The sequence below is a fragment of the Scylla paramamosain genome, chromosome 37 (assembly GCF_035594125.1).
Source record: "Scylla paramamosain isolate STU-SP2022 chromosome 37, ASM3559412v1, whole genome shotgun sequence".
Taxonomy (NCBI): domain Eukaryota; kingdom Metazoa; phylum Arthropoda; class Malacostraca; order Decapoda; family Portunidae; genus Scylla; species Scylla paramamosain.
In genome coordinates this window covers 7,237,967-7,254,325 of record NC_087187.1, presented here as the reverse complement: position 1 = coordinate 7,254,325, position 16,359 = coordinate 7,237,967, and the positions used below count along the sequence as shown (strand labels likewise).

Sequence of the window (16,359 nt, the reverse complement as noted above, 5' to 3'; positions counted from 1 at the left end):
AAGCAATGCATGGAAAATCAAGATTTGTCTGGCAGAGGAAGTTGTAGAGAGTTTGAGGATGGAAACACTTTGGAGCATGTGTGGAAAGCCTTGTCTGGTGAGGGTAAAGAAGAGTATCAGGATCTCAAAGTTGAACAAATGGTTACTGAAATTAAAAACAAAGATCACAAAAAGAAGCATAAATGTCCAACCTGTGAAAAGTCCTTTCCCTCCAGAGCACATCTAAAGGAACATGAAGTCAGCCATTCCAGTGTACAGCAGTTCCAGTGCTCAGAGTGTGGGCAAGGCTTTAAGAGGAAGAATGCTTTGAGTAAACACATGAGAATTTTTCATCCTGATGGATCTCACAATGTTGTTTGTTCTTGTGGCAAAGTTTTTGCCTCTAGGGACTTGATGGAGAAGCACAAGGAGAACAGTGGGCAGCATCGGTTGCTAGTGTGTGGTGAGTGTGGGATACTGTACAAGACCCAGGCCAGTTTGGACAGCCACCTTTTGCTCCACAGGGAGAGCCAGACAAGTGAAACTGCTGCTTGGCCTCACACTTGCCACATCTGCCAGGAAAGGTTCAGTAGCCGAGCTTCTCTCAACAACCACACCAAGGACTTCCACAGCACCAGTGTCTTCCAGTGCCCAGAGTGCAGCAAGACCTGCAAGACCCTGAAGCTCCTCCACCTGCATCGTGTGCGGAGACACACAGCAGGCAATCAGGAGTTCCTGTGTCCCCTTTGCAGCAAGGCATTCCACATCCTGAAAGATCTCCGGCGCCACATGCAGACCCACAACCCGGCAGGAGCACGTGAGTGTCCTGTGTGCCACTCAAAGTTCAAAACAGACTCAACACTGCGCTCACACATGAAGTCGCACTCCAAGGGAAGGCCATATGACTGCAGCATTTGCCTCTTCCCATTCTGCTCACTGGAGGCACTCACAGCCCACCTACAGAGTTACCACAGCATTGAGGATGTTGGGAATGACTTCAGTGAGACCTGGGATTCCAAGTGTCTTGTGTGTGGGCAGGTGTTTCTGAGACGCTCGGCCCTGGCACAACATATGCGGTCACACTGTGATTCTGGGGGCACACAGCTTGTAGTTCTGGAAGACACTGCTATTGATATTACTAGAAACACTCTAATGAGAGAGGAGCTAAATGAAACAACTCAGTCAATGGTGCAGACAAGGCAAATTGAGATGAACAAAGAAGGTGCTTCAAGCCACCAGAAGCCAACACAAGCTGAAACGGAGTCAACAAAATCAAAGAGAGAAAGCTCCCTTGAAGCAGACAAAGTAACTGACAATAAACAGGTGCCAGTCACTGCAGAACAAAGCATCTCTGCCAGTGATCAACTTTATGAAGCAAACAGTAGTAAAAAGACTACCATAAAGGGCCAAAACAAGGAAGACAGGCTCTCTCCCCATCCTGCCAGAGATAATGCATGGCAGGAAAGAAGCATCCAGACACTGGAAAACTCTACAGAGGTAGTTGTTGAAGGGTTGGCAGTCTCAAGCAACAGTGCAGCTGATGGTGAGGAGACGCGATACATCTGTGAGGCGTGTTCCCTAGTGCTGACAGACATGGAGGAGCTGAAGGTTCACCTCCTGACCTGCTACAAGGAAGACTCAAGTGATGAGTGTTTTGTTGTCTTTGAGGTTGATGATAACAAGATTCAGAATAAGTGATCTACATTACAGTGCAACTGTAGAAATAAGTTTAACATGTAATTTAAAGTTTGTATTTTAAGTTTCCCTGTTCGTGTACAAAATATGGTGTACAGAGACTTGTTAATTTGAATATATTTAGTTTTTGATAAGAAAATGTAAGAAAATCCATTAAATAAATCTTGTCAGAACTATGTTTATCATTGTGTAGGCATCTTTGAAATGCTTATTGCAAAAATGTGTGATGATTTCCTGTGCATACAATTTGGCACACACACACCAGCCTTGGATCCCTCAACTGTAGATCAGTAATGTCACCATGAGGGTCACACTTCTCTATTATGACAGGCCATTCTGATCCCTCATCCAACATTCCCTATACTAAATTCTGCAACACTCAGTTTCAGATAATATATCAAACCCTCACTTCACCACCTCTAAGTCTCATCTTTCCCCACTGAGACTCAGGTGCCTGAAGCCACTGACAGCAGTCCATTTTTAGTTCCCCACACTTTCTGTATCTGTATTTTCAAATAAAATTTGCTATGTATCTGCATCAATATGTATAACTTGTTCTCATGGATATGGCATTGAATCTTCACAGTTTCTCACCATGTACTCAAGCAACTTTTTCTTCTTTCCTTTATATATATATATATATATATATATATATATATATATATATATATATATATATATATATATATATATATATATATATATATAATTTTACTCAGTTCCTCCAAAGTATATAAAATTCACTGTATGACTTCCAAAATAGAGCACATTTTAACTTGCCTTCCCCCTTGCAGAATTCTTTTACTACAATATTCTCATCTTTCACTGGAGCAGCAATTTATCAGTCTTCCTTGATATCTTCAAAGAGCACCAATGGTTCTTGGCTCTGAGATTCTTTACTATAATTTTATTGTTAAACAGTTCTTTTTGTTGAGATTCTTTGCTTATAATCTTACTGTCATATCCAGTCTTTTATCCAGTGCTACCCCTGGACCTGATGAGGTGGAGGTGCTTTTGGCATTAAACCTCTACTGAAAGCAAGAATCTGAGGAGATAAAATTCTCACCTTGCAGGAAATTTAAGATTTCCATTTTTTTCTTTTGCAAAAGGAATTCAATGATCCCACACAAATTTTCCACACTGCATGCAATGGCAAGGTTCGAACTCAGAAAAAATAAGTTAAAGTAAAAATTGTTGTACTTTTAATAGAAATCTTGTACATCCATTCTTAAGGAATAAGTATTACAATGAATAAATAATAACTTGAACAGCATCATCATCAGCATTTTGTTTAATGTCACCCTAGAAATTGAAAAAAAACTGGCCACTGAAGAAAGAAGAGCAGAAAACAGTGATAATGGAATGTGTCCCTGCAGTACACAAATAAAATTAATTCCCTGGGTCATATAATAAGTGCAGTGAGTAGAGCAGATACCAGTCTGATGGCAAAAGCTAATATAAAATGACAAAAGTCAACCTACTGTACTGAGAACAAGGTGAATTGAAGGTGTAATGCTGTTGTGAGACAGATCAACAAAGTAAGCAGACTCTAAGATTGGGATCATCAGCATAATAATAATGTAATAAATGCATTGATCAAATGCAGAGAGGATGAGAATGTCAGACATTCAGAAGTGCCACTAGATAGATCAAGAATAGAATGTGATTAAAAAGTATCTGGAAAGCAAAAGAACTGACAAACTGGTTATGCTTCACCATGTAGCTTTTATAGTGACTGCTGTGACTCAGGATGCCCCACCTAAATGTGGAACCTTTCTTACAAAATGAGAAATAAAAATAGTCATTTAAAGTTGTAACAAATATAACTTGCTTACCCCTTCCCTTCATCATATAACCTCACTACAAAATCTTACCATTTTTTTTTTTGCTTAAAGCAAAAAATCATAAAAGGTAAAAAATACACTTAATAACTTTGCTTCCATTGTGAGGTAAACACAGCCTCAACTATGACTTCTTGCCAAACACTGCCACCACTGGTTTACCATGCAGCATGTAGCCAGTGCACAGCCTGAGGGCATTAGAAGCTGCCTCCTCATCAGGGAAGGTGACAAATGCTTGGCCCTTCATACGGCCTCCCAAGATTCTGTACAGGATTTTTTGGCCATGAGTGGACTCAAAGTGGCCCATCAGAGAAGCCAAGTCCTTTGGAGAAACACTTGGAGAGAGGTTTTTTATGAACAGAGTGGATGATGGTGTTCCTTCATTATAATTTCTGAATTTTTCCATGTCTCTTAATTCTTGGATACTTTTTTTGTTTGCTTTTATTGTTGCCAATGGAATAAGATCTTCTGGGTCAAGACTCATGATGAAAGGTTTAGTCAGATCTACCTTTGCACTGGTACCAGTTTTGGTTACATGAAGTAATATCTTGTTCTTGTCATTGCTGCTGCCCATGATACACTTCCCTGGTGACTGGGGAAGGGGAGCACCCAGATGATTGGCACTACCTTTGATTACCTTTGGTATTTGTTGCATATCCCAATAGGACTTTGGTTTTTCAGTCAAATAAATACAGGATGGATTTTCATTTCTATTCTTCTTGGGTTTAGCTGAACCCAATGCTTCATCCTGTTGTCTCTTTTTCCCAGTGTGTTCCTCACCATGGATCTGCTCTGACTTCTCTGGAGGGAATAGCTTCTCTGCTATCTCTTGTAAGTGATTCATGGGGTGGCCCTCTGGGAGGAAGTCTTGGTGTGGGTTTGGCTGTGGAGCCTCACCAGAAACAGGCACTCCTTGGGTCTCTTCCAACAAAGCATTACTAGAGGTCTGATTGTGTGCCTGGAGGGAAGTCTCTAGATAACTTCTGTGATGCACTATTTTATCTTCAATGGCCTCCAGCCGCTGCCTCCTAGCATGAGGAGCCTCAAGGTGGGAGCTCTGGGTCTCTTCACCAAGTAGTAGTTGGATTTCAGACTCTGTGAGACCACATGATTTTAATGTCTGCTTTACATTTAGAAGTGACTCCACACTCTTGAAATCTTGAAAAGATGCAAGGCCACTGGTGTTTGCTGTGACAGATTCCTCACATACTGACCTGACAAACTTCTTTTGGTTGTGCAGCTGGTGTTCTAGAGAAATGTGCTTGGACAATTGCTTCTGTAAAAGATCCTTCAAGATTTTCTGTCTCAGGGTCTCCCCCTGGCACTGCTCAGGCTCCTCCTCATCCTGGCCCAGATAACGGTACTTTTTGGCATTACTGTATGTTATTGAAGCCATCTTCAACTGCACATACTACGTACCCAAAACTTTATTGCACAGCAGTCTCACTCTACCCTCAAAGTCTCCACACACTGAGTCTTTCAAACATAAGGATTCCAATTACTACCATCCTCAGGTGTAAGGGAACCAGTGATGAGCAGAACAATGTCCACCACCCACCATATTCCAACACCACCCAGGGTAAGCAGCTTTCCCACAGCTGTCCCAGTGTGGCCCAGACAGAAGCGATCCATGCCCAGGAACCCAAGCAACACACTGTAGATGAGGGTGGTTACAAAGTAATGACCACTATACCTGGAATGGGGAGAAAGAAAAAATATGGCATTAAGGATGGAAAATGAAAGTTGCCACACATGCAGCTTCTTTTTTCAATGCCTTCTACCCTTAACTCTACTGTTTCATTAAAATAAATTATTCTATTCAGGCTAAATGCTGGAGTACTGCAGCTTCTGTGCACCAGGTTGCCACATGCAAAACAGAAGATATCCTCCTTATACACTGCACCAAATACCACCATTTCAGACCAAAAACTATTTACATTGTTAACTATCACCTTTCTCAATATTAAATAAGTACAACATATAATTCTATTTGGAAAGATAAACATCTATCCTAGCAGCATCAATAAATAACTCACAGACTATGATGGATGTACTCACTTGATGCAGGGGAATCCATCTCGAAGAAACTCTCTCTCCCCACAGCACTCAATGCCTTGAAGCACTGTGCAATACACCTTTGTGATCTCCACGTCTTCAAACCTTTGTCCTCCAAACTGAAAGAAACATAAGATCAGTCACTCAATCAATATCCAGATGCCAGACATCCTGAGTGCATTAACATGATAAGGTTCTACAAGGCAACAGCCAAGCACCTCAGAAGACACCTGAGAGGCACAGTGAGACACCTGTGATCACAGCATGCCCAGATATCTGGGAGTATGTTATGGATAGGTGGGCAACATCTGTTCCTTAATAGTTGGCTAGATTCAGCCATCCCAATATCCCAGAACCAAATCCAGTAATTTTCACAACAGGTGTCACCTCACATCATGGCTGCCAATATACAGGTCCCCTTGAGTAAAGAGCTGTCAGCATTTATCCAAAGAAACAGTTATTTTTATGAGGAAAGTTAACACTACACCTGTGAATCTTCATAAAAAGGTGAGTACATCTCCAGGCCATCATCACCCTTGACTCAAAGAAAGAAGTTAGAGAAAATTCAGACACAGTATATAGTATGGCAGAGGACATCAATCTTCACTTCAGCAAGAGGCCAGCCATCACCACATGGGAAAAGACACGAACAGTGGTGATTCGTTTCGAGAAATTTGGAGACTGAGAAGCAGTATTACGAAACACCAGGAAACTTCAAGGAACAGGTGTCTTTATCAACGAAGATCTCTGTGCTGCATCGCAAGAATTAAAGAAGAGTCAGTTTCCCCAGCTTAGACAAGCCAGACAAGAAGGTAAAATTGCCTTTTTTAAACACACAAAGTTATTAATCAAGGAAAAAATTAGTCAACAATCGTCATCCGGTGGAGTGAGTGCTTTTGCCTCAAATCGTCACAGGAGTGTTGGCAGTGCAGTGGCCAGTACAGTCGGAGTTGTGCTGGGTGGAGGTGACGGTGTGGGGCACACAGTCACTGCTTCTGCCAGACCCGATGGTGTTGCTGATGTCCGGACATCGGGTGCTGCTGCTGTCAAGGCCACTAACAACGAAAATGTTGGTGGCTCTAATGGAGTCATTGCTAGCAGCGCTGGCAACCAGGTCCCTGACAAAGTTGCCTGTGACCCAGGAGCTGTCGGTGGCGTCTTGGAGCGGCAACAGAGGAGTCTCAGGGATCGTAAAAAGAAATAGATAAGTTTAAGCCATAATCTGTGTTATACTTTCTTTTGTCCTAATTCATGGAACCTAGTGAAATAGGTTTTTGTGATGAATTACCCTTTGGTTCGTTGAGCGATGCTGAATTATGTACTATATTTCACTCAAATTCGGTCTCTAATAATGCTTGTATAAATTTCCAAAATTTAGAGTTTGATCCTTTTGTCACACAGGATGAAAAGTATAATAGTGACTTAGATGTATATCAATTATATTCACGTCATAGATATTTGGATCTTCCAAAATCTCATTATAGCTTCTTTGATGATTTATCTTTTCCCAGCACCAATGTAATAACAATTTCATGTCATAACATAAGATCAGTTGCTAAAAATCTTCAACATTTTGCTAATACCTTTTTACAGTATTCACATAATAATCTAACCGTTCTTAGTTTCACAGAAACAAGATTAGATAGTACATTGACTCAGTCTATCAATTACCTGGATACAATATGTTTACTAACTTGAGAAATACGCATGGTGATGGAGTCTCATTGTACATCTCTGCTGATTATCATTCATCTGTGATAAGTGAGTTCACATTATCAAATAACTTTGTAGAATGTACAGGTGTGGAAACTACTATAAATAAGAGCAAGTCATTATTCATGTTGATTTATAGGTCTCCAAATAGTAGTATTACCAAATTTTTAGAAGTAATGTCTGAATTTCTCTTGCTCATGAATTGAAATTTATGAAGATTTACATTTTTGGTGATTTTAACATGGATTTACTGAAGCTCTGAGACAACTCTGTTTATGAATTTATTAATTTGATGTACTCTTTCTCTCTTTTCCCTCTAATTACAAAGCCAACAAGAGTAACTAACAACACAGCTACTCTCATAGATCACATTTGGACCACACAAATAGAATCAAATATTGCTCATCACATAATATATTCAGACCATTTCCCGATAATTTCTCAGTTTAAGTGTGAGTATAGTGGAAGTGTTCATCCTACATACGTTAATAAGAGAGTCGTTACACCTATAGCTTTAGAACATATAAATGATGATCTAAAACAAAAAAAAACTGGAATGATTTATCAACTTTAACTTGTCCAAATATTGCTTATAATTTTTTCCATGACGCAATAAGTATCTTATGTGATAAACACTTTCCATTGAAAAAATATCGAATAAATAGCAAAAATGAAATAAGTCCGTACATTACTCCTGCATTAAAAACCGTAAAAAAGAGAGAAATAGATTAGAGAAAATAGCGAAGAAATGGCTCATCACTTTTGGAAAAACTTATCGTCGATACAGAAATGATTTAACTTCAACACTAAGAGCAGCAAAAAACAAATATTATAAAGACAATTTAAGGGAAAACCAAGGTAATCCCAAAGCTCAGTGGAAAACCATTAATTCTTTACTTGGCAGAACAAATAGTCAAACAAATAAGAACATAACTGAGCTCAAACCTGAATGTAGTAACATCCCTAAAGCATTTAATGAACACTTCTTGAATATAGGTATTAACCAGATAAGTGGAACAGGATACGAATATAAGAGATATGTAAATGACCCTCCCATATTTTCACTTTACTTCCCACCAACACATGAAAAAGAAGTAGAAACTTATCTTAATGATTTACAATCCGCTGCATCGGGATACGACGAAGTATCACTACTAGTACTAAAACATGTATCGTCAGAAATATTTGCTCCACTTACCCACATAATTAATCTCTCCTTGAGATCAGGCATTTTTCCAGATGCAATTAAAAAAGCCAAAGTAATACCATTGTACAAATCTGGGAACAGAAATTATATAAACAATTATTGTCCTATTTCAATCCTGCCAGCTGTCAATAAGATATTTGAAAAGGTAATTTCCGTTCGTTTAACTAGCTACCTACAAAATCATAACTTACTGTCTGTTTCAAGCAAACAGGTCCACCGAATCAGCAATATTACAGTTTGTGAGCAATGTTTATTCCTTTTTGGAAAAAAAGCTCAATGTTGTTGGCGTATTTATTGATCTCTCAAAAGCATTCGACACACTTGATCAAAAAATTCTTCTTGATAAACTGGAACTTAGGCGTAAGAGGCATTCCCCTAAACCTGTTTAGGAGTTATCTTACCAATAGAACTCAATCTGTTTTCTGTAACATGAATTTTTCACCATTTATAGCCTTGTCTAAGGGTGTACCACAAGGATCTGTTTTAGGTCCACTGTTATTTTTAATATATATTAATGATATTGTAAACGTTAGCGCAGAGCTAAAATTTTTTATGTATGCTGATGACATAAACCTCTTGTTGCCCAACAGTAATATACATCAGCTGCACGAAATGCTTAACCTGGAATTAAACTCTATAAATAAATGGATACAATATAATAAATTAAAGCTAAATGTCTCAAAAACCAAATATATATTCTTTCAGAACAGGTCAGTAAGAAATCAAATGCCACCATTACAAATAGAGGGCGATGTAGTACAACAGGTTAATCATATGAAATTCCTTGGTATAATTATTGACTCTAATCTTAACTGGAAATATCACATTGATGAAATATGTGTAAAACTATCCAAAATTTGTGGCTTACTTTATAAAGTGCGACATAATCTTACAACAGAGGCTATGATTAGTATATATTACACATTATGTTATCCTCACTTTATTTACTGTGTACCAATATGGGCATGTACTTGGACCTCGTTCCTCAACAAACAAGTTATTTCCCCAAAAAAAGTATTTAGATGTATATTTTTTCTTCATAAATTTGACTCTACAGCCACTATATTTCTACTACTAAACTTAAGAAATTTGATTTTATTCATAAATATTTAACTTTATTACTTATATTTAAAACTGTGCAATATTATAGTGGAAATAATGTCTTTAGAATTGTTGACAATCCAAGAAGCACTAGGAGCAATAATGTTGACTTGTACTGCCCCCATTTCAGAACAACTCTCTTTAAAAATAGTGTATTAAGTTTTGGTCCTCAGTTATATAATAGTCTACCACTAGAACAAAAGTTACTCCTTAGATCAACCAACATTTCAACATTTAAAAGAAAAATTAAGAACTATCTAGGAAATTTCATAATATAATTGTTTCACTATTTAACTATAATATTTTTTTTGTATTTCTTTATAACTACAATCATAATTGTGTTTTTTGTTTTCTTATTTATAATTGTACATAGCACATATGTAACCTTATGTTAACATTTATTTATCTATCAATCCACTTAACCTTTAGTACTTAATAATGTCTGTCATGGAGCTTAAGCTCGACGGACTGTTGCTGTATCAACAATATTTTTCTAATGCATGTATATATTGTATATAATGTTTAATACAGTAAAATCCCTCTTATCCGGCATCAACGGGACCGCCGACATGCCGGATACCAGAAGTTGCCGGATACTTGAATAGAAGTGAAATTATGTCCACAATCATCACCCTACATTCACGCATCTTACCATAACAAAGATCAGTTGATCTGATCAGCTGCTTAAGTGTAAGCACAACACGCTTCCTCTTTTCTACAACTTTAGGGATGATGAAGGCATCAGGCGATAAACAGTGCACATGCGGGACTGAGTCACTGAGTAAACACTGTGGAGTGGGCCGCGGATGGCGCGAAGCAGTGCGCTCTGGTGGCGAGGGGACAAAGTATGCCTCACGCGGGAATTTTAATCAATTTTATGAGTACACATTGATTTTTTATTGATTTTAAGGCTCGGGGAAAAATGTGCCGGATACTTGAAGCTGCCGGATACTCGAATGCTGGATGAGAGGGATTTTACTGTAGCAATAAATGTTTACTTATTTACTTACTTACTCAACTTACAGCAGTCATTTATACTTGTACAGGATCTGTTCTCCCCTAAGTCACCCTCCTCATGGCATACATTGAATTTATAGGCCATATAGTGCACTCAAAGACCTAACTAGACTCTTAATAAGATTACACTAGCAAGAAGCCAAATGATGAAACAGTCTGCAAGCTCAGCTCCCAGGGTCCCAAATTTGATCCCTGGCTGGAGGGAGATTAAGTGGGTATCACTCATATTATTAATGTTCCTGCATGGTGGGATGCTTCCATCCTACTCAAAGACACTAGCTTGCTTCCTGGACCTACAATACAGTGTTGGGGGTCGATGGTAGGATAAAAAATGGCACTGGGTTATTCTCATCTGATAATATCATGGTGTTATTTATGACGTTAGACTTCAAATCACAGAAATACCTGTAAAATAAACGTTTATTACTTATACATGAAGACTAAGCGAGTTTGAAGTTACTAAAGAAAGAAAATGATCAACATACACGTAGAAGAACCAGCCAAACAGGTCCTGATATGTTTTGATTTAAGTGATGAACACTGTCCAGTTGAGAGAGAAGAAAAAGAAGGCAGAAAGATACTAAGTTGTCTCTCATTAAAATGGTGGGAAACCTACCAACTTTGCAAGAAGTGAATTCTTCAGATTATAAGAACCTTGGACAAGATACTGAGTTCATCAATATTCATTATACCTAAAGCAAAAACTCCAAGGCAAAAAGTGAACTATTAGACATGCCTAATCTAAAATTCAATCCTGAGGGGCCTAGCCTCAACTTAAGCCTGCAGGGGGTCTGACCTAACACTGTGGGGCCCTACCTAAACCTCCAGTGTGATACTCTCTTTATTCAGGCTTGTCCCTGTTCACAATGCATTAGAAATAAACCAAGGACTTATGACCTTGTAACCTGGCAATCCCCATCAAGATATCCTATACCAGTGTAATAGCATAAGCTCTCTCTCTCTCTCTCTCTCTCTCTCTCTCTCTCTCTCTCTCTCTCTCTCTCTCTCTCTCTCTCTCTCTCTCTCTCTCTCTCTCTCTCTCACACACACACACAGAAAGAGGGAGAAATAAAGAGAGAGAGAGAGAGATGCAATGAGAGCCACATCTGGTTTGGTTGCACCAACTTCCAAGGGTCACAATATGGGGCATGAGAACAGTGCAATCAGTGATATGTGGAGGTGCCACACTACCATGTCAGCCAGCATCAGTGCACCTTTGTGGGATGCGTCTCCAAGATGTGGAACACTGTCACGGCCACTACACCTCGTTTCTATACCTGGAGACAGACGCATCTCACGTATTGTGTTGACACTACTCACACAGTGAAAGTGTTAGATACAGTGATATACGTGGTGGAAATACAATAAAGACAAAGTGTTTTAAGCCTCTGTGATTATTAAGTATTTTCTGTATAACTGTATATAATTTATCACTTACTACTAGGCTAAATTGATTTATGGATGACACATGACAGTGCACCTTTGAGTAAAATTGCTATTGTACGTATGATCAAATGAGAGAGAGAGAGAGAGAGAGAGAGAGAGAGAGAGAGAGAGAGAGAGAGAGAGAGAGAGAGAGAGAGAGAGAGAGAGAGAGAGAGAGAGAGAGAGAGAGAGAGAGAGAGAGAAGAGAGAGAGAGAGAGAGAGAGAGAGAGAGAGAGAGAGATGATTTGATCAATTTATTGCGACAAATGGGCAACAGACAAGTACAAAATTAATGGAATACAATATAGCCTAGTGGAAACATATGATAGGGTTTCATGAAAAATAGTATTAAAATAGTATTAAATCAGGTGCATATTATATCACATGGGAAACAACAGGTATCCATCTGTTAACGCGCGCACGCACACACACACACACACACACACACACACACACACACACACACACACACACACACACACACACACACACACACACACACACACACACACACACACAAAAGAAATAAAGAAACAATGCATATTTAGTATCCACCAAAGTATGGACACAGTACAAGAATTTCATTGAGAATATCTTCCTTTAACAAATGTTTGTAAAGTGATAAAATCTTGGTCCTGTAGCAGCAGATACCTAACAATGGGACATTCTAAGCAGTGATGGACAGTATTGGGTGCTGGAAGGTTTCAGTCTGCATGAGGAGTGATGAGGTACATCCACTGCGTAAGATACCTGCCACAAAGGCCAGTACTCCAGCCTTAGTCTGGCACTCACCACATTGTGTTACCACACCATGAGTTGGTGGCAATGGCATCTGTGAGCGCAGTGAACAAAATTTTCATAGTGTTTTATGGAAATACTGCTGCCTCGTTCAGCGTTCCTTCATTGCAGTACTAAGGCATGCAAGGTAAAGTATAGTAACCTTCTATAGCACTGAAGAGAGGATATGGCAGGCACATCAGGAACATTCAGGGCACAAGCAACCTTAGCTATACAATCTACAGTGTCACTGTGAGAGAGAGAGAGAGAGAGAGAGAGAGAGAGAGAGAGAGAGAGAGAGAGAGAGAGAGAGAGAGAGAGAGAGAGAGAGAGAGAGAGAGAGAGAGAGAGAGAGAGAGAGAGAGAGAGAGAGAGAGAGAGAGAGAGAGAGAGAGAGAGTTAAATCACCAGACACTTTGCCTGTCACTTACTGAGTTGGCATGTGGCTACTCACCTTCACACATCCATGGCCAGCATCTTCCCGTGCTGTGTTGTTCCCTTGGTGGTCTGTCAACCCCTGACACTCGAGAAACTCTAATGGTCTGCAACAATAGCCATTCCATTACAAAAAGACATTACACAGAACAGTACTATTCTGCTTGACTTAATACTATATTACTACTACAGTGGAACCTCGGTTACTGAACGTCTCCATTTTCAAACAACTCGGTTTTCGAACAAAATTTCTAACTTGCGATTGCTTCGGTTACTGTACTATGATTTCGGTTTTCAAACAAAATTTCTAACTTGCGATTGCTTCGGTTACTGTACTATGATTTGGTTTTCAGACTTGATTCTAAATACTACAAAACGTAGCAAAAGCTGCCATTTATTACTAATTTATAGTTTCTATAAATATTTCCTTTGTTTTTATATATTTGGAGGAAAGACACAGAGGGTAAGACAGTATTTCAATCTTTGAAGCAAGCTTAATGTGATCCCGTTGAAGAATCTGGATGTAAGCAAACAAGGTTCAGTGCTCAGGAGTAATCCCAAGCCTCTTGTGGCTCTCTCTGTGACCCACAACACCATCACTACTGTACAACAGCATTTTCTCAGTAGCTTTTCCCAGCAGCAAAATGTCTAAGTGTTATGATCACATTCATATTGGTGATGAGTGGGTTGCTACTCTCTGTGTCACTCTGTAAGACTTCCCTCACTTGATCCGTGATAAAGAGAATGCCTACATTGTCTAAACAATATATTTTCATGAGTTCTGTGTCACTAAGTTCATTCAATACATCCTTTATGGATAAAAAAAAATTTCTAAGCTGGAGATGTTGTGGAGTGGCCATCTTAGCAGTGGGAGCGTCAGTCATTACCTGCTAAGACATGGTGGACGGATGTCTGAAAATGGATTAATCAATTTTACAATGATTCCTATGGGGAAAATAGTTTCGGTTTTTTAACATTTTGGATTCTGAACGGCATTTAGGGATGAATTAAGTAAAAAAAAACCGAGGTTCCACTGAATATGGTATAAAGTTCTGATTAAAATTATTATTATCTTTGCTACAATATTTTCAAATGGCATACTCCACTCATTCACATGTATTTTCCCCTGAATGGTATAATTAATTTATGGAAATTCTTCATTCAAAAGTATCAATATTCTTAAGAAAAAGAAGCAAACAATCTCAAGACAATATACAGCAGCAGCAGTCCTCTCTCTCAAAATGTAATTGTGAAAGGTGTTTCTAAATTAAATCCAATACCAGTGAATAGTGCATCCTCCTATTCTGTGCAATTAAAGAAGTTGAGAGATTATATGAATTTACCTTTAGGAAGATTGTTATTGCTACTTCATCACCCCTGAATAGCAGCTTCTTTATTCTTTAAATATCCATATTGTTGTGACAAACACTTGCACAGGTAATTTTTAGGAGGAAAAACGTACATAAGTGTGACTGTTCGTCACTGGAAAATGACGATAGTCTTAATATCAATCTTGATTCTAGCTTTATAGTTGCATACTACACATTAATTTGCTTATCAACTTTCCACCTTTAGTAACACCTCACTACACTGTGTTTTAGGCAGATGAGTCATGCCAACATAACATATAACCCACTTTCAAAACATAGAAAAATCTGGACCTTGGTTATGGAGTGCATGTAAAAGAAAATACTAATTTTTGGTTAGAGATTGTCAAAAGAATGAAAATGCTGAATACTACTTAATCAACATCCGTCATCACAGGACATAGTGATGGAAAGCAACAGGAGTGGATGGTTTCAACTCTCAGTAACTTCTCTGACATAAGATGGACTCTAAGGCAAAAATAATGTTATGCCATCAAGACTAGAACACTATTCCCTCAATGGAGCACATTACGAGTGCAAGGCATTAATCTAAGAATGAAGAAGGCATGAACTAGTGCGTGAGGATTTAATGTAACGGTAGGGACATAAAAGCAGACCAGAGTCCATTCAAGACTTTGTGGTCACCAGGGTTTGAATGGCAATGTGTTGGACTCACACTGCCATGAGTGTCCTGCCCGTGGTGTGATCCCTAGCTACTCTCTCATGGCCTTTCTTTACTTCAGTCATTTTCCAGTGTTTGTTTTTGTGAACCTCTACAGCACTTCACAGATTAGTTATGTTGTCATTGGAAAATATATGGTATTATACAAATGCACTCGTCTCACGGCAAAAAGAAGAAAAAAAAAAACTGTTCTCAGTGGAGTACTTGGTCACACAACACAGTGATGTTTATCTTTACTGCTGGAAAATGTTCATTCCTGGGGTATAAGTTTTTATCAAATTTACTGTTAGGTAGGTTAGTGTGTGTGTGTGTGTGTGTGTGTGTGTGTGTGTGTGTGTGTGTGTGTGTGTGTGTGTGTGTGTGTGTGTGTGTGTGTGTGTGAGGGGTGTATATAAGAAAAAAAAAAAATGGGGCAGAAACGGTTACTAGATTCACTCAAAGCACATCAAAATGTACCAGAAACATGTAGTTTCGTCTGAAAAAATGTTACACGAGTGCACTCATATAAATTTACCGAACATATACCAGAGGATTTTGATATAGCTCCTGGCCAGCACAACTGTCTGGTTGTGCTAATGCGAGATATGGCTGACAATCATACAACCAGCTTACCCAATGAGGTTTATGTCTACCATATAACCCACCCAGATAACTCATCAAGGACCGGCTAAGTACATTAAACAAATAAACAGACTAGGTGAGTCATAGAGGTAAGTGAAGTGAGTAGGTGGAGTAATGAGTCAGCCAAGTAAGTCATCCTGAGGTCCATGAGGTGACAGACACAATGGGGCTCATACTCACAAGTAGGAACAGTTGATCTTGGGTGAGTGTGGGACGCATAACTCTGGGGTCGTGGTGTCTTTATTCTGAGTAGTCTGCTCACCTGTGACAAATATAAGGAGGGAAAATGTGACGAAAAGAAGAAGTAATATAGCACTCAGGTTGTCCCTCATGATGTAAACACTGGAGCCACGCCAGCCAACCACCCCAAGGCCCGCACATCAGATAAGATCATAATTATCTACTGGAATCGAAAGTTCTCTAGAATCACTCCTTACAGGATA

At 39.0% G+C, this 16,359-nt stretch overlaps 3 protein-coding genes across 3 annotated transcripts; 1 reads left to right on the top strand and 2 right to left on the bottom strand.

Moving 5' to 3' along the window:
- Positions 1-9: 9 nt before the first annotated feature.
- On the top strand, positions 10-1,847 carry LOC135091456 (zinc finger protein 160-like). Its single transcript, XM_063989106.1, has one exon. It carries the CDS (start codon positions 10-12, stop codon positions 1,675-1,677), a length of 1,668 nt encoding a protein of 555 aa, XP_063845176.1. The 3' UTR covers positions 1,678-1,847.
- Positions 1,848-2,859: 1,012 nt separating this feature from the next.
- Positions 2,860-4,911, bottom strand: LOC135091457 (RNA-binding protein 41-like). Its single transcript, XM_063989108.1, has one exon. It carries the CDS (start codon positions 4,909-4,911, stop codon positions 3,640-3,642), a length of 1,272 nt encoding a protein of 423 aa, XP_063845178.1. The 3' UTR covers positions 2,860-3,639.
- Positions 2,860-16,279, bottom strand: LOC135091458 (TM2 domain-containing protein CG11103-like). The gene is made up of 4 exons (XM_063989109.1): positions 16,097-16,279; positions 13,266-13,353; positions 5,574-5,689; positions 2,860-5,208 (listed from the first exon to the last, which is right to left on the bottom strand). The coding sequence occupies exons 1-4, from the start codon at positions 16,246-16,248 to the stop codon at positions 4,995-4,997; spliced, it is 570 nt and encodes a 189-aa protein (XP_063845179.1). The 5' UTR covers positions 16,249-16,279; the 3' UTR covers positions 2,860-4,994.
- Positions 16,280-16,359: the final 80 nt, after the last annotated feature.